General features: G+C 38.5%; 1 protein-coding gene across 1 annotated transcript in view; it reads right to left on the bottom strand.

Annotated features, from left to right (window-relative positions):
* Lpp (LIM domain containing preferred translocation partner in lipoma) overlaps positions 1–25,334 on the bottom strand; it is a 421,297-nt gene that overhangs the window by 298,198 nt on the left and 97,765 nt on the right. Inside the window, exon 3 of the mRNA XM_051191238.1 lies at positions 18,049–18,161. Coding sequence (XP_051047195.1) covers positions 18,049–18,161 — 113 coding nt within the window. The remainder of the gene's footprint in view (positions 1–18,048; positions 18,162–25,334) is intronic.

Below are 25,334 nucleotides of genomic sequence, written 5' to 3'. Positions count from 1 at the left end.
CTGCCAGTCATCCAATGGTTAAATAACTTCCCAGAGGTTAAAGACCAACTAGGACGAGTCTCCTGATGCTCTGTCTAGTGTCTGTTCTAGATATCATAGGCACTCAAATGAAGTGACCATTGTAATAAGCTCCCATACTCTTGACTCATAACTAGAAAGATCCCATTATCCAAGTCTGCCTTCCTTGAGAAACAATGCCCATGACACAAGGCCTGCATGCATGTTATTTGGAAGTCAATCCCAAGGACTAGTGCTGAGGGGACAGGAAGAGTGACAACCATTCAGAAGAGTCAGGCTGAGCTCATCAGCAATGTGGGCAATTCATCCATCCTCTAAGGACCTCATGGACTTGTTCTTAGGTCTCCCAAGCAAAAGGATGAAGAGATATGTCTGCTCCCAGGCTACTTATCTATTCTTGTCAGTAGTTTGCAACTGTTATAGAACTTTAAACTTCCCCATGCTTGAATCAAGAAACAGAAATAGTTACAAAGAAATGCTGGCACAGAAAGTCAGGGCAACATATTGATGCCAAGGGTCCCACTGCATCATAATCATACAGAGCTTGTCACTACTTCACTGACTATAATACAAGAATGAGACAGGAAGACAAAAGCCAGGGCTAAAGAGGAGTATCCAAACACCACGCTCCCCATGACGGAACTGCCAACAAGATCCATAAGACATATTTCCACTCACCTCACAAACACATATAAATGACTAAATGGCAACCAAAACTACATATGGGACTTATTATATGACTTGGGTGGAGGGACGTAATTTTCAGTGTCACTAGCTGAATTACAGGGAGATGATTCCATCACGGCAAGAACATAAAAAAAAAAAAAATACAAAACACAGGTCACAAACATATAACATGGGAGGATAATAAAGGCAAACTATCCTCCTTTAGCCCAACTGTTGCCAACTAACTGGCTAAGGGCAAAAGACAGGGGACATAAGCACTGAGGAATTCATTCCTCATACTTGATATTCTTACTAGAAATTAATGAAGCTTTTTTAAAAAAATAAACAAGGAATTCTTTCAAATATCTACTCCCAAGACTCATCAAATCTGTACTCTATCTTTATAAATTCTACTTAATGCTGTAGCTAAATCCTTGATAAAATGTTATCCTAACCCTTCCATAGCTAATAACATCCCAACAGGCATGATCTCCAAAAGCCCAAATTTGTCAACATTTGTGTCATCCCAGAGAAATTCAATATGTTGCCAATAATACATGTATGCATATTCACATATGTATACAAGCATGCATATATACATATGCTCCAAAACTGGTCCATCCCAGGATCACACCCATCTACTATTGCTAAATTACATTCAAAAGTGAATCAAAGACCACATACTAGGGTGACAAACATTTTTAGTCCCCTCTACTTTTAGCATAGACTAGCTTTGTTAGGCCAACTTATCTTACAAAATCTGAATGAAATGGCTTTACCTGATTCTTAGATTCAGATCAGATGAGCTGAACAGAAATTGCACACTTGATATGATACAAGATTAACTAATCATATCACACCAAGAAGCTTGTCCACTCATCTAGAAATCACCTCTTGTGATACCAACTTTGATGACTAATTAATTCAGGCAGTTTCAATCATCTTCTACTACTGTAAAAGTATCCCAGTTATTTACTGGTTAATATAGGAGAGATGGTACTGTAAACTGTCAATAATCTGCCAACTAAAGACCTTGGGTGACCATGCAAGGTCCTTGCCTGAACTGACACTAGCTTCACTAGCTGCATACTAGTCAGGCTATTCACTGTTTCTCGGTGCAAATGAACTGGTCTTGTTCTGCAGAGCATAAAGTTGTAGGCATTCAGTGAGAGGTGTGGGGGCAGGATGAATCCTAGTAGTGATCAAATTAGACTTTGGAGGTCTCCTTCTAGCTACTAAAGAAAACAAGAGAGGAAGACAAAGCCCTTCAATTTGAAAGAAGTTAAACTGGAGTACACAGGAAGGGAGGGAAGAATGGGAGAAAATGATGCAATTATTTGATAAGCAAAATATTTAAATCAAAATATAAAATAATTACTAAACAATTAAATAACAATTAATTATTAAAAATAGTCAACTTCAGAACCTGGTTTCTTAGAATCAGAGCCAACACACAACATCACAACAAGAATACAAAAGTCACTGACATTTAGAAACCCCCAAGATCTGACTAAGTATGCTGGCAATTCATAGAAGAAGGACTTAAACAACCCAGATATGTATGCAATAGCAGAAATAAAAACAAATTAAAAACTTCTGAAAGAATGGAAGGTGAAATTACGAAATGGTAAAATATATATGGAAATCAATCATTAGCAACCTCAAGAAACTCCTTAGACAAGCTCATATAGAATGCCACTTAAATTCTCATTCACATAATAAAGATATGAATTCACACTTATTATACTTTGATCCCAGTATCAACAGAAAAATTGATGCTTTGTCTTGCAAGAGCTCAACTGCAGATATAAAATTTAGGCATGTTCTGATCCAAAATAGGTCAATAAGCTGGGTATAATAAGTCATGTTCATACATTTACCAATGTTTGGATATCTACAAGCCTCATGTTCAGTAGTTCTCAAACCTTTTTGCTTTCGATGATCTTTCGATGATCCCACCAGCAAAATAGGAAAACAAGAAAAACTATTTTGTCGTAGTCAAATATTCCATGCTATATAACCAGAGCTATGAAAGAACAGATTTGCCAGACAAGTGGGCAGGAAGAAGCTACTATAAACTCCTATGGCTCCTGTTCTAGAAGCTAAGACCAGGGTACTGCCCAGCTTTCTGTTAACTTGACAAAAGTTAGAGAAGGAAGCAGCAACTCAGAAAATGTCTACATAAGATCAGCCTGTAGACTGGCCTACGAGGCATAGTCTTGATTAAAGATTGACCCCTGGGCTGGTGAACAGAGAGCAAGATGAGAAAGCCAGTACATAGTGCTCCTCAGGGGCTTTCTCTTTAGTTCTTGCCTCCAGGGTCCTGCTCTTCTTGAATGCCTGCTCTGCTTCTCTTGGTGATGGACTGCCACCTACAAGTTTAAGATGAAATAATCCCTTTCCTCCCCAAATTACTCTTAGTCATGGTGTTTCATCACAGGAAAAGAAACCCTAACTAACTAGGACAACAACTAATCAGGGTGTGCAGAGAAGGCAGATTCATGACAGAGATTGGCAACGATTAGCACAGAAAAGGGCAGGCAGACTAATGAAATGTTAGACCTAGAAGGCAAGGAACACTCAAATAGCTCTTCCAACAACCTCCTTCATCCATAATAAAATACTCATAAAGAGATGATTTGGCTTGTCTAAGATAACAACAGCTCATTAGCAGTGCTGAAAGGCTAGAAGGTGCCCCCTTTTCCCCACACATACTAAGAAACATCTCCAATGTCAAAAAAAACATAAGCTCATTTCAGAAGCTTATAAAATAAACAAGGAAGCTAATTTTACATCCTCTTTCAAATGAGAAAACCTTGAGACTAGAAGGACCCAAGAAAACAACATTCACCGATTTTTAGTCTCATTGATGGGATACAAACAGCAACATAAAAGAAAGAAGAGTCCATCTTCATCCTGGTCCACAGTGCAACATAAATACTAAAGAAACCCTACCATCAGTGTCCATATGCCTTGGACTCAGACCTTTGGCACCTACCAATATTTTACTCATTCAATAAGGAGGCAAAAGCTTAGCAGTCACTTGGTCATGTGATAACCATGAGACATGTAGACCTGTTACCTCAGATCCCTAATTCCAATAGCCACATTCAGGAGAAAATGAGGCTGCACAATGTCTCTGTCCTAAAGATCACAGATGTGCTAAGGTCAGAAAATGAGCAACTACTTTGACATGTTACACCCAAATATGCTACTTCCTACTAATCATTCAACCTCAGGACTCTGTGGGCAACAGAGACAGACTGGGAATAAAGTTCCATACTGGGCATCTGATCCTGGCTCTGCCCCCACATACAGGGCACAGCTGGGCAAATCACTGTCCCTTTCTAAACCTCTTACCAGCAATATGAGCTGGGATTTGCTCTTTCTGCTTTCTTACGAGAAGGAATTGCTGTTGCGTCTATTCAACAACTGCAGCCGACCTGGCAATACTGGGGTATAAGAGTTGTAATTTAGTGTGTGATGTATTTTGTTATTTTCACTGATAGCCTCCCTTTTAATCACATTAGTCTCCTTCCATTCAGCTTAAACATTGCTTCGATAGGTGGGACTGCAGAAGTTACAGATATAGCTTGAAACATTCATTTCAAGTAGAATGAGTGGTAACATTTTTCTAGAGGACATCCACTGTTTAAGAGTCTCTGGCTGCTAAAAGAAAAGCTAACAAGATGACACTGGCTTGATTCCACCAAGGAGTTAGGGGAGAAAAAGTCAAGACACACATTACATCTAATCACAAAGGCCTCAAGTGGAAGCCATGTCTATGATGAATTACTGAATGTTAAAGGAATCGTATTTCCCAGTGATAAAAGGTAGATGAGCTGCCGAAGAAGCACCCCAAGTCTAGATGCTATTTTCTCCTTGCCAAACTTCTTTTTCCTTTGAGCATGCAGCAGTCAATACTGAGTAATCTGGGTCGCTGTACCCAGCCTACACAGACTCTATTGCACTGTCATTGTCAACAGAGAGAGTTACACTTAGAAAAGCTTCACAAGCACCTCAAGAAGTATTCCCGCAGCCACAGAAACCTGTGGATCTCATTATCCATGTTTAACCGAACTAGAAGATCAAATGGAGCCTACTTCAGGCCATGCAGGCAGGAGATAGAAAAACTGGAGCTAGAGCTACAAGTGTCTCTTTGCAAACTCCTTACATGTGGCTTTACACCAAAATGGAATGTCAAAAAGGAAAGACTGTCCACAGTCAAGCTAACATGAAATGGACTTACTAAATCATCAAGAAAGGAGGTATACATGCAAGCACATAAAAAGACAGGCTCCAGAGTGCTGGTGGACAGCAGGCAGGGAAAGTGCTTTCCCATATCTTAGTTTGGGTTACTATTGCTGTGGTGAAATAGCATGAGCAATGTGGGGAGAAAAGGCTTTATCTGGCTTACGCTTCTAGGCATTGCTCATCATCTCTTCATCATCAGAAGCAATCAGGAGAGGAACTTGCACAGGGCAGGAACCTGGAGGTAGGAGCTGATGCAGAGGCCATGGAGGAGTGCTGCTTACTGCCTTGCTCCCCATGGCTTATTAAGCCTGTTTTCTTGTGAAACCCAGGAGCAATATCTCAGGGATGGAAGCACCCACAATGGACTGTGCTTTCCCCCTTCAATAACAGGTCTTATGGAGTCGGTGCCTTAATTAAGGTTCCCTCCTCTCACATGACTCCAGTTAGTGTCAAGTGGACAATAGATCAGCCACCATACCCAAGAAACATGGCGAACTGAGTTCAGATTCCCTGCACTTACAAAAAGGGGGGAAATGGCAGTTAAGCACCAATAGTTCCAGAGCTGAGGTGGGGTTCGGGATAGAGACACAGACAGATTCCTGGAGCTAACTGCCAGTCAGGCTACTTGAATGAGTCACTTCTGGCCTCTACACACTCACACACCTATTTTTGTGTGTGTATACACACACACACACACACACACACACACACACACACACACATACATTAAAATTCCAAAAGGAAGCCAAAGCTTTGATATCAATCTAATTTGACATCTAGTACCCTATGCAGGATCATTTCATTCACTTTTCTATAAATGACGTTAAATATTCAGAATGTATTGGCACAATGGACAAGAAAGTAAATGGTAATGTTGGAAGTAAGCACATAGGAATAAGAAGGGATGGAGAAGAGACAGAGAAAAGGAAGGAGAAAGAAAGGAGGACCAGTCCTCCGAATATGAATTTATCTACAAATCTCATGAGAAGGCAGAGTACATGTGGGTACTCTGTATGGGGCAAAAGACATGAGAGAAAACAAATCAAAACAGAAAGAGCAGACAAAGAGTAAAATCAGATAGAGCTGCATGGACAAATCAGCAACTGAGGAGACCTTAGACGAAGGATACTATTTGACTCATTTATCGACAATGAACAGTGCAATATAAGCATGTCTGCCAATAACACTGCTCTTCGGGAAAGAGCAAAGCGAGGTTAGACACAAAGAGTCATGAATGATCACACGATACACATGTATAGATCTTACAAGAAGCTTGGCCCTACTCCCAGATGTAGCTGGTTAAGGGATAAACACAGCCCCATGACAAAGCAGAGAGTGGGCATGGGTAATTGCAACTTGGGACTCAGTGCTGATGTGGGAACAAACACATGGTATGAATCACATATATTTTAGGAAGTGCTCAGATAGTTTACATTAACACTCCCAACAGGAATTCCTATTTTTATGCCCAAGGTTACCATTGATAAAAAGTGAGTATGAGACAAAAGCAGAAAGCCGCAGAACTCGCCCAATTAGGAACGAATGGAATTCTGCAATGTAACAACCTTGACTTAAGGAAGTACCTAACCTGTGGGTGCATTACAAATTAACAGCTAGCCATGACAAGTGACATCACCATCCAAAGGATGGAAGAAATTCTGAAGGTGACAAGGGATGATGTCTTTTCAAGACTCTCTATTCTTGTCTGAACTTTAAAATCCTTCCTCTGGTCTAGAATTCTGCCCACGGCTCATTGCAGGCATTGCTGACAAATGCTTCCTTGTTCATAGTCTACTCAGAGTCAATGATAATCAAAGACCTACTGTGCCCTTAGCAATGGTTCATGGCTGAGTCTGTATGAATAAAATCACCAAACAAAGGAATAATTAAAACCTGAACTGCTCATCCTGCCTTGCCTTCCCACCTTTTCCCTCATGAAGTTTATCTGTAAGCAATATTTCACATCAACCAAGTCTAAAAGCTTTATAACTGACTTAACTCTTCCTCGGTGCCACAAAGTGGTTCAAACTTAATGTGAAATATAAATCCCACTGGATTTAAATGGGAGGATCTAAAGACGCCTACTCTTTAACAACTTATATGCTCTTCATTCTGGTTTCTGCTTAAGAAAAGGGTAACAGTATCAAACAACCCCAGAAAGATAAGTTGGAGACCGGGTGAAGGGAAGAACATGATAGTCACAAGGCTGATCATGCAATAGGTTTTCAGTAATTGGTAAGGCGTAATGCTTCTCCTGGAGGATTGCACTAGTTAAGTTCTAGGAGACTGTTAATGGATGAAGGACAATGTCCTGGCTCTAGGGAAAGGCTGTGATGACAAAGATAGGAAGGAATTGGGTATCAAAGGGTAGCAAAGCTGTCTTTGATGGCAGAAGTATCTGAGATATCTATTAAAAGGTACCTCTCCTATACTGAACAAATCTAAAGTTGTGAGCACTAAGCATTTAGACTCTTTCCAAGTTGTTTGCTACACTAAATTTGAAATATAGTGGCAGCCAGTTGCTAACCCAAATAGTAAAAGTAGTAAGTGGAACAATTTAATTAAGACCTCACAACTCTAAGCATATTTAAGCATAATTCCTAAGTAATACATTCTAATCCAATTCCTAATGATGGAAAATACTTAACAGTTCTTGGATCTCATCCACAGTCCTAGGAGCGTTGAAAGCAGCCTACTTCCCTTCACATTTGTAGAAAGGGCAAATATGTTTATGACCTACAAGGGTAGGTCATAACTTTCCATTTGTTGGTATTTATAAATCTTCTGAGTGTTCTAAAAAAAATCAACTATAAGTTAACACTATTTGTAGCAGCCTGTTGGAACTTAATATAAATTCAATTAAAGAACAATGACAACAATATATAAAAATCTATAAATTAGGACGGCATTATTTTCATTATCCTGCCATAATACTATTTGGAAACTGCATAGAACCTCTCCTTAATGAGAGAATGTTATCAACATATGTTCTAGTAATACACACTCACATTTGCCTCAGAAGACACTCTTATCCTCAAACACAAAACATGCCAAACCATCTACCCTAAGGAAAGTGAGATTCCTACAGAGATCCTGTGCCCTGTCCCTAATGCCCCCACAACCTCTGCCCCCTTCATATAGCTGCTCGTACTTCATAAAATGCTCCCTTCCAGCCACAGCCTAGCTCAGCTGTGCTCCACCCTTTGGAGAACACACTGGATCATCACAGGCATGAGCATGCAGCTTTTTATTGTTCTCTAATAAACCATAAAGCTTTAGATTGGAAACAATCTTCAAACGCAACCATAACTGATGAAGAGAATAACCCACTTGTCAGGGCTGGGGGCAGGGATTGTGAGACATCCAGACTAAATGCTAGCAAGGAAAGTTATGGAGAAGGCATAGCTTTAGCAAAAGAATACAGCACGCTATCCCTGTATAACCAGTTCTGAGGCCCCTTTCTCCAAGGGCAACTCCATAGCTGGGCAAGCAGGCCATTGAATATGGAGTAGCAATCACAATGGCTACTGTCTTCCCCCTACTGCACTGTCCTGTAAGGTTTCAGTAGCATATCTCATCATACTGGGTTTTATTGGCTCCAGTCTCCTGTTCTATGTGGTATCCTTTGACATGCAGAGCTGAAATTGAGAAATCTGTGCCTAGGGCAGTTGAAGTTTCACCAACAGAAAAAGGGGAAATCTATGTGATTTTACTATTTTCACTACCAAAAAAAAAAAAAAAAAATCCCATATTTATTTCCCCCTTTTTGAAAAGGCACTAAGGAAACACATGTGAGGCTGCCATGAACAGAGGCTGTATTTTTGAAACAGTAGCAGAAGACTAAAAATAGAAAACCTTGATTTGCTCAAGATGTATATAACTTCCTCTCCTGCTCCCTTTCCTTACTACTCCAAGCGAACAGAAGTAGTCCATGATGAACCCTTCAGGAGTTCACAATAGTATCAAACAGGTAAGTGTGGAACATAGTTCATAGCTTACTTTGCAAAATTTCCTATCAAATGACAGACTCAAACAATCCACAAATACCAACTAAGTTGCTAGTCTATATCCTCAGAACAAAGTGAGGAACATGGATGATATAGGAACAATGGTACACATTTTAGGAAGGGACTAAAAAGGAAATGAAAAGAATAGACAGCCAGATATACAGAAACTTGTCATTGAATTAGTAGTCAACTTTCCTAGTAACTGTGTTGCAATGGGCAAGTGGTCAAGTTAAGAAATGTGGGCCTCCAATCTCCTTATCACAAGAACAGTCTGGAAAGGACCAACCAAATCTGAGAGTTTGCAATTTATGATATTAAATTACTTCTACAGGACTCCTCCATACTATGTTGTAATTCTGGTTTGATAAAATATAGATGAGAGTCAGGATTAATGTACATGAACTAATTGCATCACTCCACAAAGAGGCATACATTAGATGATGGGAACATTAAGTAACATTAAGTAGCATTAACCTATTATCACAGTAGCCTAACAGATTTCACTCTAGTGTTTACAACGAGGCACACATTGCTACATAGAAGAATCTTCTAGGAAAATATCAGTGAAATTGACATTTTGCATGTGAAGCTGAGAAATGTGTAGTAAGGAACCTTGGGCGCATTTTATCATTAAGCCATGGGACATCAGTTTGTGTCAAGTCAGATATAGAGACAGAGGCAGGGCATTAGGCATATTTGAGGAAGAGAGAGTAAAAATAAAGGACACATTTTTTTCTTTTAATTAAAAGGATTGCTGGAAAGTCCAAAGATGAGGAAGTACCAGGCAGCAAAATGAAATAGGGAAAATTAACTTGGCATTTGTTAAGAACAGTAACGTCAGATCAAGAGCAAAGGTCATACATAGAACTAACTGGGGTATGAGTAAGGTAGGTCATGGGGTACCATTAACAGCTAGATAAAAGAAGAAATTTCACATGGCAGGAAGTAAGACACCCACAGGAAGAAAACATCAATTTCTTGAACAGTAAATTTATGGATATTCAGCTGGAATATGAAAGAAATAGAAAAAAAGTGATGAATCATTTGTAATGTGGAGAAAGAATGCACTAAAATGATGGGCAGTGAAATAAATGGACTGGAACAAATCTGAGAATCATTTTCATGCCCAAAGACCTTGCTGATGAATACGGGAACAAAACAGGACATGTGAAAAATGATCAGAGGACCAAGGGGTTTAGAGTATGGGATATGAGAAAATATAGTGGTGTTTCAAACCAAATGTACATTTTATAATAAGTTAAGGAATAAACTTTGGGGAACATTGAGCATGATGATAAAGATGGCTTTCCCATGTAAAGAACTGAAGGATAAGTGATGAGTCCTACAGTTGTTAAAACATAGTAGGAATCATAATTGGATCCAGCCATCAAATGAACAATGACTAAGCTGATTCCCTTAGCATTCCTGTTTCTAATGGGAGAAGATAGAAGCTTAAAGGAAGAAATCTCACTGGGCACTACAAATACAACCAGGAAGGAAGAAGATCCAGTAAGGGGAATGTATCTGGGGATCAAAGCACAGACAGCAGGTTCTGGGAAGATGGCATTGTGGCAAGCATAAAAGGAAGTTAGCCCTGCCCACTGGACAAATGCAGAAATGACATAATCTCTAAGGTGCAACAGATTTGGAACTCTGCAGTCTTTTGAAGAATTCCTGCATGAAAGCAGAAGCCTGGTGAACTGTGGTTAATTTAGGTCAATCTCATTTCTTAGTACAGTACAACACCCCACCTTGGCAAGCAGGTACTCAAGTCTCCCTAGGGCAAGCAGGAAAGGCAGAGAGTGCTTCACATTCCAAGTACCAAAGATTTCTGCAAGGATTCAATTGATTCCACTCACAGAGGCAGCTGCCCAGTTTCCACTATGGCACTGTGTCTTCCCAAGGATTTAAGAGCAGACACTTAGAACTGCCCTGTGTATGTCACTGTCTCCTGTTTTGCAGGGAACACACACTGATGTTCAAAGTATAGCATACATGAATGAAATCAGACAGTTCTCCCACATGTTCAGGAGAGGGAGTGCACTTAAAAAAGGTATCCAACTCTCCCAGGTTTTATCTAAGGGTGATTCCAGCCAAAAAAAAAAAAAAAAAAAAAAAAAAAAAAACAAGCAAAAATAATCCCCAGCACCACCCCCCAAAAGAAGGAAAGAGAAATACAGCAAAGTCTAGGGGTGAGGGGATCTTATTTCCAGAGATGCCAATATATTTCAGTTTAAAGTGTGCATTTTTGCATTTTTCAACAGTAATAGAAAAAAAAATCTCAAAAAAAGTTTAAAAAAAAACGATGAAATATTCAGAATAAAAGCATGAAAAAGGAAACAACTTAGATGAAATACATCACAGTAAAATGGTTTGGCACAGACTTTAAAACTATCTTCTTAAGAGAAAAAAAACTAACGAAAGATAAACAGAAAAAAAAAAAAGATCATGAACAAAATGAAATTGTTGATTAGGAGAAAGAGAGCAAAACCATACTCTATATACAAATAACATAATAAGAAACAATCAACTACTAGGCAGGTTTGAGAGAGTAGAAGAGAGGTAGAAATTATCAAGATTTATCAATACAAAATACTAAAATCTAAGGAACAGTGAGAAAAGAAGCAGAGAGAATTGACAGGGTTACAAAGGAACTTCTACAACACTATACACCATGAAGTAGATTACCATATGCATTATGCCAGATACAGAAGAGGGAACACAGTATTTGAAAAATGATCGCAAAAATAATATAAAGAAGAATTACTGTGGTAAATGAAAGGTTAAAAGGTTCCCTTTTCAAGTATAGCAATGAGTGACGTAAATTACATTAAAGGGGGGTGGAATGGGAACGCATCAAATTTCTCATGAACAATCAACATAACAAGTAATACAGGACCTTTGTAGAGTATTTGATATGGTAAATTTGAATCTACTCTTATACTTTCACATAGGACTTACTCAGACATAAGGGATTGTCCAATACTAGAAAATTGGGAGAACAGATTATTCATATAGCCTTCCATAAAATGACCTCATGAAGCACTATGGCAGAAAGAGTAAACACAGTCAAAAATGGTAGAATCAGGAAGAAGAATGCAACAGAAAGTAAACACAAACTGACATAACAGAGCCCTGGAAACCAGAGTACACAGAGATGTGTTCACATAGTCCAGCCTAAGGTATAATAATCATGTTAAAAATAGCACTCAATAAAGGGTTTTAATAACACATGAGATAAAGAAAAGCAAGTTCTATGCAAGGTTTACTTGGTATATATTTTAGGCATATATGTAAGAGTATGCTTTGATTTTTAAAATATTTGAAAAATTTTAATCTATATTACATGATTTCCTGACATTACTTCTTGTAAGTAGAAAATATTTAAAGCCCCATGCAACGCAAAGGAAAAAAAAAGTACCATTCATCCTTGATGAAGACATTAAAATTAATGATGGGAAAGACAAAATGGATATGAACTTCCAAAAATCAAAAGGAGCCAACTATAGGCTCATATTCCTCTGCCCAAGGAAGGTGTCTGGAGTACACAGCATAGTAACTCATCGCCTACACACAACTATGGCTGAGAGCCAACCACACTCGCTAATTCACAGTCAACCAGAACTGGCCAGGACCAACTAAATTCCTCAGGGATTATTTAACCAGAGATTCGCTAATTTTCCATCAGTGATGGCACAGATGTGTCCTGGATTATTTTGCACAGATGTGTATCTGGCTTGGTAAAGTTGGGTATACACATAAATTCCAGAATGAAATCCCAAGAAATTTAACTCATATGAATTCAACATTTGTTTGTTTTGACTTCGAAACAGGATCTTGCTGCATAGCCCAGGCTGGCCCGAAACACAATTCTTCCTTACAAATGCACCCAGCAAAGGAAATGTGCAAATTTGAAAGACAGGTTGTGGATGATGTTAACCAGGAGCATGGGAAGGACAAAGCCCTAGGTTTGATTCCTGGTACCTTACAAAAAGAAGACAAGCAAAGAGGAGGAAGAGAAGGTAGGATATGCCTTGTCAAAGATTCAATATTATCAAGGAATTACTAGAATACCTACTATTAGTTCTGTCTATAAGAGTTTACAAGAACAAATTTCCAAAATCCAAAGGCTGAATCAGAACAAAAAGCAAACAGGCAAAGTCTGGCATTCACTTTTGGCAAATCACATTGACCAAATTCAAAAATTGTCAAAGAACAAACCAGTCTGTCTTCTGGCTGGCGCTCTCTCTCTCTCTCTCTCTCTCTCTCTCTCTCTCTCTCTCTCTCTCTCTCTCTCTCTCTCTCTCTCTCTCTCTCTCTCTCCAAACATACACATACAGGGAGGAGAAAAATCACTAAATCAGGCACCTCCTTATTTCTCCTCTTCAGCCAGGAGGACCACTACCTACAAATCAATTACAGTCAATTGACCAAAAAGGAAGAGAGTGAAGGGTGACAAAAGAGAAGAGCCTTCACATATAATTTCATGGGTCAAATGTCTTGAATCGATGCCCTAAGAAAAGGGCATGTGGATTAGCATGGATTGGAACTTCTTCTGGTCAATCTATCCATGATCCTACAATGTACCCCACTATCACCATCTTGGGATCAGCATTCTGGATCTGCTTCTGAATCTTTGCCCTCCTCCCTCATCATACTGATGGACAGAGGTAAAGGAAACATCTGTAATAAGATTCATCCAGACTACACCAATGGGCTCACAAAGGAAGGTGACCATGGTTATGGACCTGAGCTCATCATGCCTAAAATAGTGTAAAATGGGCAAATAGGAAAGTGATTATCAGCTACCATGCACATATACTGGTTTTAAATTCTTTTTAAGAGTCGAGTTTGTAATCTCATTTGCAGGAATTGGGGTTTTTTTCTCTTCTTCTTTTTCAGTGCACACTCAATCTATGCCTAGTTCATGCGACTGTGTTCAATTAATCCTTAGATGCCAGCCTATCTCCATAACTTTGCTGCTCAGCTCTTTGTGTTACACTGCCCCCCTTCTCCCCTGCCCACATCCAGTCTCAACTGTCCCTTTGTACATTATTCTCCAATAGTATAGGAAGAAAGTCACTAAAAATAAATGTTAAATGGAAAGATTGTATCTGAATATGAAAATTTTAAGAGTTGAGCCAATCATTTTTGGATAAAAAAATTTATTTGCAGTGGAAAGATTGAATTGATACAAGCAAATGTAAGCATCAAGCCTGAGCAAATACAAATAGGGAAAGGACAACCCAAGACCTGTATCTTCTGCACACTAGGCAAGGAGAAGCAAGCTGCAGAGTCAGACCACAAGCCAGGTCAAGCCAAGGGTGGTTTCCTGGAGGTCATGAAAAGATCAGCCAAAGGACCACACAGAGAGCCAGGTGGATCTTGAGAAGCTACCAAGCAACTTAGAAATCTAAGCATGTGGTTTGCCCTGTGTTTGTGTGTGTGTGAGTGTGTGTGTGTGTGTGTGTTACATCTAATCTCTCTCCTTATCTATACCCATTGCCTCACTGTATTTGTGTCCTTTTTTTTTTTTTTACATAAAATTAAAACAAATACCAATTAAAAGAATAGTAAGGAGTAAAGTGTATGATGTCTAATTTTCTGGAAAACAAGAGTAGTTAAAACATATTTTAAAATACCTTTAAAAAGATATTCTGTCCTCTTGTCCAAGTGATAAGCAATACTGTGTATCTGCTCATGGGCTGACTGACTGAAAAGAGATTTACAGACTGTGACATCAACTGAGAGCATAGTGCCAAGCTTGAACACCCAGAATGCCAGAATGAGGAGGCCAAGTTCTGAAGCAGAAAGTTCTGTAGCATAATGTGTCTACCTACTGAGTGTATTTATTAAATCTAGAATGAGGAAGGAACAAATTAATACAGGGACTGCCAAGGGCCAGTGTGAACTTTGCAGTCAGAAAGGTTACAAATGAAGAAAATGAAAAGAAAGCAAACCAAATCTTCCATTTGCATTCTGATTCATCTTTCCATGAAAAATGTGAATTCTCAAAACAAGAATACTTTTCTGCAGTAAATATTTATTTGCTTTTGTATGGAAGTTTATATAGCATATATCAAAATTTCAGCAAGCCAAGCTAAACTCCAGCAACACCTGTTCTTACCAGATACAACATGCAACCCCCTATTCGTCAGCAGAGAGCCTTACAGCTGAATAGAGGACTAGGACAAGCTGAGTAGAGCACAAAAACAATCACTAGTGGTGGTGGGGGGGTTATGGCCAGGTAACAGTTCTGTCAGAACCAGGGTATCTACAAATATCTCTTTGGGTCTCAGTCTCCCCATTTCCAAAGCGGGTCGGGAATTAAACACCTCAGTGGATGTTTGAAAGTGCTATATTCTAAAAATCTGTCCCCAGGGTTAGATTCAATGACCACCTTTCAGCCCTGAGTATCTTGCAATAGCCATACTTAGTAGTAGACAGCCTTCTGGCTCGGAGCTGAAAATCTGGCTGGGAATATAAACAGACTTCTACATAAAACACACATCTACCAGCTATGAGCTGGAATTGGCAAGATGAGGCTTTACCAGAGTTGAGAGGGAAAAATGCAAACTTGTCCTCAGTGATGACACTGCATCAGCTACAATGACCTCTACGTAAAGGTGCTGATGCCCAACCAGAGTAGGGGCAGTCACTACCACTCCTGCCCGTAAGGACACAGGCATCATTTTTAAGTTACCAAGAATGTCATATGAAGAGCTTCAAAAACAACACCCTCTCCCTACCAGATTTGTCCTTTTCCATTTGGCAAACACTGCTTTATTTTTTATCATCCTCCCTTCTGTTTTACAGAGAACATAAGCCAACATGGCAACAGACTTCTTGTTTATTTCCTTCCTCTTCAAAAACAAAGCCATGGCTTGAGTACATTTATCAGAACAAAGTCCACATAGAAAGAGACTTTTTGTAATTTTCATGAAAGCCCCATGAACAGGACAAGGAGACCACTTTCACTGATACTATTCAACACAGTACTGGCAGTCCTAGCCAGGGCAATTAGACAAGACAAAGAATTAAAAGCAGTCTAAACTGGAAAAGAAGGAAAAGGAATTGTGCCTGTTTTCAGACAAAGTGAACACACACGGACAAAACCAAGACTCTAGAAAATATTATTAAATTAATACATAAATTCCATAAAATTGCACAATATAAAACCAACATATAAAGGTAAATAGGTTATTTATGTAAGCAGTCAACAGTGAAAAAGAATTCAAAAAAGAAGTCACATTCATAGAAGCAACAAAAACATGAATAAGTTGATATACAATTTTTAATGATGTGAAGACTATTCACAATGAAACTATTCCAACACAGATAAAAGTAAAGCAAGGAGTAATTGGTATAAAGATCCTATATTCATGGGTTGGATGATTTGTAATTGGAACCCATGAACAAAACTTTACTGTTACTCTGATTAGTAGCTTCCCATAGGATTATTAGTATCAGCTGCACATAGTATCTGATAATCCCATTAGTATCATTGCTATTATTTGTATTCCATAATATCAGCAGAAATATCAAAATATCATCTAGTTATATCAATGAGTACGTTGAGAAACACTGGTATGTTATCAACTTTTAAGGAGGTACGGCTACTTTCTTTGTAAAGGACAACTAACTAGGACTCTGTGTGATCTGCCCATATTCCCTAACTCAGAATACACTCTGAACTACTTTTCAAACTGCAGACTTTCAGCCAATCCTTGGAGTGAAATATCCCAAATATAGCATAATATATTTACTAGTAATCCAGGAAAGAAAGCAAAAGAGAATTATAAAATCATGTCCATTAACAACACATAAAGAAGCATCCAATAGAAAACAACAGTATATAAAAAGCAGGCAAGAATATTTTACTGAAACATGATGAAAACACATTAAAATATACTCCGCGAGAATCCACCTGTCCTTTAAACCTTTGTTTAAGTATGGTACTATCCTGAGGAGGTTCCACTCACCAAAGTCACCTTGTGTCTGCTTCCCCTACCACATCCCCCACCCGAATGCACAGGGCTTGTCCTCTGTTTACTTACAAGTTATAACATGTGCAAACTCTGCCTTCCTTTCATGTCTCAGGATATCCCATTACTCAGATATTATCTATATAGGAACAAAGATTATTTGGGAAATAGTTGAATAATCTTTGCTTTGTTCTCCCAAAGTATACTTGAAGAGAAAGGACAGCAGATCTGACCCTAACCGTTCTTGGAACATTGCGAACACATACAAAGGCAGCCAGAATAACAGAATAAACCGCACCATAGTCACCAGCATCAACACAGGGTGAATGCTCTGGTTGTAGCTCACAGGTTCTGATATTTGATTCCATCTTACCTGAAAAATCAGGATTTATCTAAGCAAGTTCTCAATTGTTATCAGTACATCTACACTCATGTCACTTTATCTGAGAATGGCAATCTACATAAATTTATAATTTTTCTATCATGGCATGGTGTCTTCAGCTTTAACTGGAGGTACTGACCTCACCGCAAAAATATTTTTCTTGCCGCTTCTGCATCGAACTGGAGTTAAGAGTCTGTATTCTGCAGAACGTAGTGCTCACATATCACTGATACACACCTAACATTCATCTTTGAACACCTAGAAGATAAGGCCCTATGGTGTCTTACTATTTGTCTCGTGAAAACAATGTCGCTGCCAGTGAGGGCCCACACTGAACAAGCAGAGCCTTAAATATTATTCTTATTTATATAAAATACAAAACTTATGGAAAGAGGGAAAAACGTGTAGACTTTTCAAATAGCACTTCAAAAAAAAAAAAAAAAAAAAAAAAAACCATCTTGGTTCTAAAATGAACTTAGTAGGTAAAAATCTTTCCATGGCTTAAGAGTGTAAGATGAACTTAGTAGGTAAAAATCTTTCCATGGCTTAAGAGTGTAAGCCAGCAGAACTCTGAGAAGCATGGTTTGGACATTTAGCACTAAAGTGTGCTAAATCCTTGTAAGCTGCAAAGCTGGGGAAATACTCTGGGTAAATGCTCATAAACACAGAAAGCATCACTGAATTTCCCAGGATTCCTATCACATGTTATAACCCTGACTTCTACCACTGTTCTTACCTGCACTTTGAAAGTGCCTTCATCCAGTGGTGGAGGTGGAGGGAAGTTTCCAGGTCCAGGTGGAAGGGTTCCAGGGTCATCTAAGGGTGGAGGTGGGGGCGGGAGAAAGTCACCTACAGAAAGGAAATACATACAAAATGTTAACAAGTGTGCTGTTTCATAGTACTCTTTGAAAGATACATTTGCCAACAACTTATTGTAATTGTTTTAGACACAATTGCTTGCCTTTTATAAAATATTTGCCACCCTTAGCTAACTATGCTTTAAATAATAGCCTTAGCTTTCATAGGACAAAAGGCCAGGTTTCATATTTCAAAATGTCATAAAAGCTAGTGTAGAAGGGTCAAAGAAAGGGATGGGTATGAGGGACACTGAAATAGCTGGCCTTAATAAAATCCTGTTCAAGCAGAGTAAGAAAAGACTTGTATATACGCAAGGATAACAATAAGTTCAATTCATGAGGACAAACTTTTGGAAGTTAACTAAAACAAAGCTTATGTCCAGGTAGGTATGACCTGGACAAAAAGCCTACTACTGGCAGCAAGGCAGGGGAATATCAGCATGCAAGTCATGTTGACGAAAATCAACTTCAACAAAGCAATAACACAGGATTGGAAACAACAGTATAAGAAAAACTAGCTAGTTGATAAAGGACAATGTGATTCACACACAGGAAGGAATTTAACTTTCATTATGCAGACTAATGACCACAGAGCAGATGATTGGACATTTGACCACAAAGCAGAGGACTCAGATATATGAGTACAATACACCATAAAGGAAACAAGAATGTTACCAACCTCTCCAGCCAACAAGAATGTCACACTCAGCAGCTGAGGACACTGTTTCTGGTACCACCAATCTAGTAGGTTGTCCTTCAGCAGCTGGCAGTGGGTTGATTTTCTTATCTCCCTCCCAGTCATACAGTCACCCTGTATGAAAACACTTCTCAAACCTCACAGTTCATCTGGACCTCTGAGAGGTACTAGAAAATGCAGACTGCTGGATGACCCTGTCAGGGGTGTGACTTAGGAGTTCTGTCTGGGGAACAATGATTTGAATTTCTAAAAAGCCCAAGTAGTTCCAGTGGTATCACCTCTTAAAACCATACTTCAAGTTTCCATGAACTATTTTACCAAGCATCTTCTATTCCTGCATAAGAGCCCCAGGATAAGAGAAGCTCCAAAACCAGGTAAGGTATTTCCTACATCACTGACTCTCTTGAGTGACAATTTTCTAAGCATGCTTAATCCTTATCCTTGCAGACATACATCTTCAAAACTTCTAACAACTCCACTATCACTAAAGCCACACAAGTGGAATCCCCAAGAAGGCCACCTAAAACTGTAGGTGCCCAAACTTTCTCATGTAGATTTGATTCAGGGAGAGCCCTCGGGATTGGACAAAATAAGTGTTTCTTTGAACTGCTGGAACTGAGAAAGTCTGGAAGGAAGAACTCAGACAACTTTTTGAAATCAGTCTAAGAATAATGACAGTTCTGACATATAGGTGAATATCTAATAGACAAACATACTCAATGCCACACACACAATAAGCATACATGTGTTATCTTGGAGAAACTGGACAATGAATTCCTTAGAGAGGGAAAATGATAAGCTGCTTTTAACAAGCTGGACTGTGCAACTAAGGGCATGTTTTGAGGAAAATTTTCACTTAGGAAAATACTAAGGTTAAAATAAACTAGTGAAAAACATATCTCAGGTGAAAATATGCCAATTAGCCCGTTTAACTCCTACTTTCACATATGTATTATCAAAAATTAACATGTGACATGATTACATAAGTTCTTACAACTACCAACCATTAATTAGAAATATCATATATGTAAGTGTTAAAATACAGATGAAACACAGTACTCATAAGAACATAAAGAGCCATGAATAGTCCTACCTTTAAAGGAATATTCCTTCCTTTAAAACTTTCCATTGCAAAGGGTGTGAAATCCTTAAAAATATTTACATGCCTTAACTCAGGCGTATCCACATTCAATAATTTATCCTGTGACAAAGTAACAAAAACCACACGCAACAAAGTCCAGTTTGAATCTTCAACACAACGCAATACAAAAAGCATCTGACGGCTCATCAGGACAGCACTGCTTACAAAGACACTGCACAGAGCCATCAAGCTGAGGGTGATCATCTGCTCTGTCATCTATACATTCAGTCTACCCTCTATGCACCAGGCACTACTCTAGAGCAATGTTTCTCAACACTCCTAATGTGCTGCAACCCTTTCATACAGCTCCTCATGGACTGGGGAATCCCAACCATAAATTATTTTCATGACTCCTTCATAATGGTAATTTTACTGCTATTATGAATTGTAATGTAAATATCGGGTATACAATATATCTGAGCTGCAACCCCTGAGAGAGGGTCATTCAAGACCCAGGTTGAGAACTTCTGCACAGACAAATTAAACATACAAGAAAAATGGAAAATGTTGCCCACATAGAACTTACAGTGTATTAGGAAAGGGGTGATACCAAGGACACAAACAGCTAGTGTGAGCTGGATGTCGAGTGGTAATGCAAACTTGGAAGAAAGAGTAAGAAGGGAATTGGTGGGTTGATGGTGGGATGCTGTGGTTTTAAAGAACAGGATTGAGAAATGCCTCACTAAAATGGCATTTGGGGAAAAACTTAAATGGAGTGAGAGAGTGTGAGTCATGGACTATTTGGGGTAGAATAGGAAGAACAAGTATGTTACCAAGTGGAGGAGAAGAAGGGCAGACTTCTCGGAATGCTTACAGCATGGTGCTGCTTTTCTATAGGGATATATACAAATAGAGGTTGCCCAGAGCTTATGGCATAACAAACGTTGTTTTGTATTCTCTCTACTTTTCACTTTCAATTCTATACAATGAATATGAATTGTAATCTTGCTTTTTCCCCCCAGAATCAGAAGGAAGATGCTTTGAAATGAATCGCAGACTCTACTCAAATGCAGAGTTTAATTTTAATTCATCACTATATTTACCCAAGCTAAAATTTAATGTGCTGTCATCTTTCTAAATAACTGAGCTTGAAACGCTCTTTGAGATTCTCAAATTAAAAGCAAGGAGACTTATTATCTTTAAAGAGGATGACGTCTCTCCACTTGTAAATTGGACCGTCTCACTCCATATTTAGCTAATACTGAATTTCTGGAACTTCTCTGTCTTCAGCAGTCCTCTTGTTTAAATTACAGATAAATTCTCTGTGCAGAGGTGAACACAAGTGTGCTAAATCTAACTGAACATATTATACTTCTCTATCACATAGCAGTTTCAATATGTTGAAAAAGATTAGTTTTCTCAGTTGAAAATATGGAATGGATTTCATATAATACAAAAAGTGAGGAGGAATTTGGTTCTGAAAAATTGTCTAGAACCAAATGCACTTTTGAATTTATCAAGTATCACTTCTCGGACAAAAGCATAATAATTGCTATCAAACAACAAACCTCATCCAAATATTCTGACTTGCAAATACGGGCAATAAAAATAAGCAGAACAATGGGTTGAACTTAATTAGTCTTCTAGCAGTTACTGAGACAGCCTCAGCCCTAATACTAAAATATTAAATTCTCAGTGTGAAAAAATGATATTATTAGAGACCACCTCAATATTAAAAGGGAGGGAATCTTAATTTACAACTCAGAAAAGAAGTGAGTAAGAGAATACTAGTGCGTTGACTGTTCCCAAACTATCCCAGCTTCTATTATGGGCCATCCCCAGCAGTGTGCCCACCCAAGACAGAAGGTTCCCTTCCCTTCAAAGACAGCCACAGAGTCTGGGGCGGGTGTTTTCTCAACACAGTGCATTGGGTTAGTGAACCCAGTTCACCTCTGTTGACTCTGATTGTGGATAGCCAACCTCCTCACCAATGACAATGTACTGAGAACCACCACAGCACTAATTCTGCTCCCAGTTTAACTGCCGATCTATGCCTTTTCCCTACCAGACTAGGTAGGGGATGGCTGAAGGCCTGCTTTCTTTCTGTATTTGCTTTTCTTTTTTTCCTTTCTTTCTTTTTTATTTTTTGTTTTGTTTTCTTTTTGCAGGGGTGTTGAATAATTTATAATCAGATTATTACTATTTACTTTGTATGTGTGTATTAGCAAATATATATTAAATATGAACCCCCCAAAACTATGAATGAATGCATATATTTTTGATATAGTCATGTTTTATTCTTTCCAATTATTGATGTGAAATACAGCCAGCTTCTGCCTATTATTGGACTATCAGAGGATAAACGGTCTTCTATTGCCCTGGCAGCCAAGCAGGGGTGATGCAGATCTCAAAGGACCTGTTCAGTTTTGTTTGCTGCTGCTGTTGCTGTTGTTGATTTATTTTTCTTGATTGTTTACATCTTAAGTTACTAAGGGTCTGTCTGCCAAGTGTAATGACTGAGTCCTGAACCCTAAATTAACATATGGTCTAGAGGTATTTCAGCATCCACAAGGGTTGCTAACTATCCTCACTGCACTGGATTTTCCTTCACTAATCAAAGATCTGAGAATAAACATTCACAAAATCTATGCTCACTAGGTATCCTGAAAGTTCTGTAAGTCCTGCGGAAATTTCTGGGAATGGAGTCTCATGGAATAAGGTAGAGATGGTGAGAGAACAGGAAATAGGGAAAGGAGGTGATGACAAATTTCCCAAACACCAGTGCTAGGGAAATAGAAACAATCTGACCTTTGCATTTTATTTTATTATTTTTTTTGTTTTAAACTTTACAAAGATTAACAAATAAAAAACCACCACACCTAACATTTGCCAGACCCAGACTATATAGTTCAAGGAAGTTCTATACAGTTAGGAATGCAAAGTAGAAGCTGTGGAGCTTCACACTTAATGTTATACTTCCACTACTAATTATAATTCATACACTTACCCACAACCAAAAATGAAAACCTCATGAGATTTGGAACTAGAAAATCAGCTTTATTCCTCGTCTGTAACAACTCCTGTTATTTGCCTGCATTCAGTTCTAATTCATCCTCCAATATTTAGCTTCTCTTCTCTTTTTGACATGACTTGTACCACTATACCCACATTCCTTTGTTTACATGTTGTGCTAGTTGTGGTGTTTTTTTGTTGTTGTTCTTTTTTTTTTTTTTTTTTTTTTTTTTTTTTTTTTTTTTGCCTACTTGACATAAGCCAGAGTTACCTGAAAGAGGGAGCTTCAACTGGAAGTTAAAGGGTCCATAGGATTTTCCTAAAGGCATGCCTATGGAGCAATTTCTTAATTCATGATTGATTTCGGGAGGAGGTGCCCACTGTGGGTGGTACTATCCCTGGGCAAGATGTCTTGGGGTATATAAGAAAGCAACCTGAGACAGGAGGAATAAGCCAATCAATCAGTAGCATTAGTTCTGCCTCTAGGTTCCTTCCCTACTTGAGTAATTGCCCCGACTTCCTTCAGTAATGGACTCTGATGTAGGGGTACAAAAAGGAATAAACCCTATGTTTCCCAAGGTGCTTTAGATCATGATGTTTTTATCAAAATAACAGAAACCTAACTAAGACATACATACATTATTGGTTTGGCTCTAAGAATAGAAATATATTAACGAATTAATAAGCATTGGAATCTCTCACATATTGTCATCTACCTCATGGAATAGAAGATACCACTCTAAAAACTTAAACCAGAATCTTTGGATTGGGGAGCCAAACACACATATTTGCAAAGCATCATTGATCACCACGAACTGTCTGAGGTCACAAAAAATAATAATAATAAACGAAACCCAATACTGAATAAAATTGAGACTAAAATACACATTAGGATAGCAACTGTTGAAGTCTGAATAAGTTTTACAAGTTATTAAGTTGTATATATTAATTACTTGCTTTAGGTAGGACAACTCTGATCACACAAGATGCAAATACATGGGTAAACTAAATAACAAAGAGTCCTTGACACTAGTTTTTGAATGTTTCTGTATAGTCTACAATTGTTTCTGGATAACAAACTAAAATTCACTCTTAAATGATAAAGAAAATAAGTGTTTGAGTTAACCTAATCATTTAATACTATAGATGGAGATTTTTTGTGCCAGTATGGTGAAGAGCCAAATAGTACAGGATTTATACTCTGACACAAACTCTTCTTACTTCAAAATTCATATTTAAAATGGGCCATGTCTTAATTGCCTTACAGAAGCTTTCTAGTTTCAGGAGGTCACATTAACTGATTGTTCAGAATCTGTGCTACTGGTGATACATTTAGAAAGTGATCTTCTATTTCAGAGCGTTTAAGGATACTTGCCCACTTTCTATTCTATGAGATTCAGTGTTCCTGCATTTATGTTGAGGCCTTTGATCCACTTGGACTTGAGTTTTGTGCATGGCCATAGATATGAATCTATTTGCAGTCTTCTACATGTTGGCATCCAGTTATATCAGCACCTTTTGTTGAAGATGTTTTCGTATTTCCATCGTACAGTTTTGTCATCTTTGTCAAAATATCAGATTTTTATAGGTGTGTGGACTTATGTCAGGGTCTTCAATTGATTCCATTGGTGATGTGTCTGTTTTTATGCCAATATTAAGCTGTTTTTAACTAGAGGAGATTGGGAGTCATTTTACTCAGTGTAACCAATAAATTGCCCTTTCAGTTTCGTTAACAACCCCCACTTATGTCTATGAGAGCAGCCTTGATGAAATGCAGTGGGTCATGCATACACACAAAAAGGGTATGAAAAAAGAAGAAGGGCTTGTTGGGAATGAAGGCTTTGGGGGAGTGAGAGGAGGATGCAAGGATGATGAGGAAACTATGAACAAAGTATGTGTTATATGTATATAGTTGTGAATGATTGAATGAATAATTAAAGGGGAAATAAAATGGTCCATGGCTGACTTGGGGTGAGAAACTGAGATTTCTGGGGGAAATGTAAATAACCAACGCCTCTTTCAACTCGTGAAAGCTGAAGAAGACCACTGGAGAGGATCACTGGAGAGGAATATGGGCAAGATTTTCAACAAAATGCAGCCAGAGTGCAGCATGGATAGGATGGTAATTCACGCTGCACAACCACGGGCACAGAAATCCCACAAGGCTCCATTTCTCCATGTAGGTGTTCCTTCCTTGGCATCAGAAAAATCTAGACAAGAATGGCTACATGGCTAGGAGCCTTTTGCAATTTCTCCAGTCTTCATCTTTTATGCACTTCAAGCTCTTCTTGCTGAGAAGTTCTTGTTACTATTTATATAAAATGATGCCAACCATTACTCACTCTCCTTCAACCCTGCCATTTATTTCATCAAGC

This window comes from Phodopus roborovskii, unplaced genomic scaffold (genome assembly GCF_943737965.1).
Source record: "Phodopus roborovskii unplaced genomic scaffold, PHOROB, whole genome shotgun sequence".
NCBI classification, from domain to species: Eukaryota; Metazoa; Chordata; class Mammalia; order Rodentia; family Cricetidae; genus Phodopus; species Phodopus roborovskii.
This window is presented reverse-complemented; position numbering and strand designations above follow the sequence as displayed.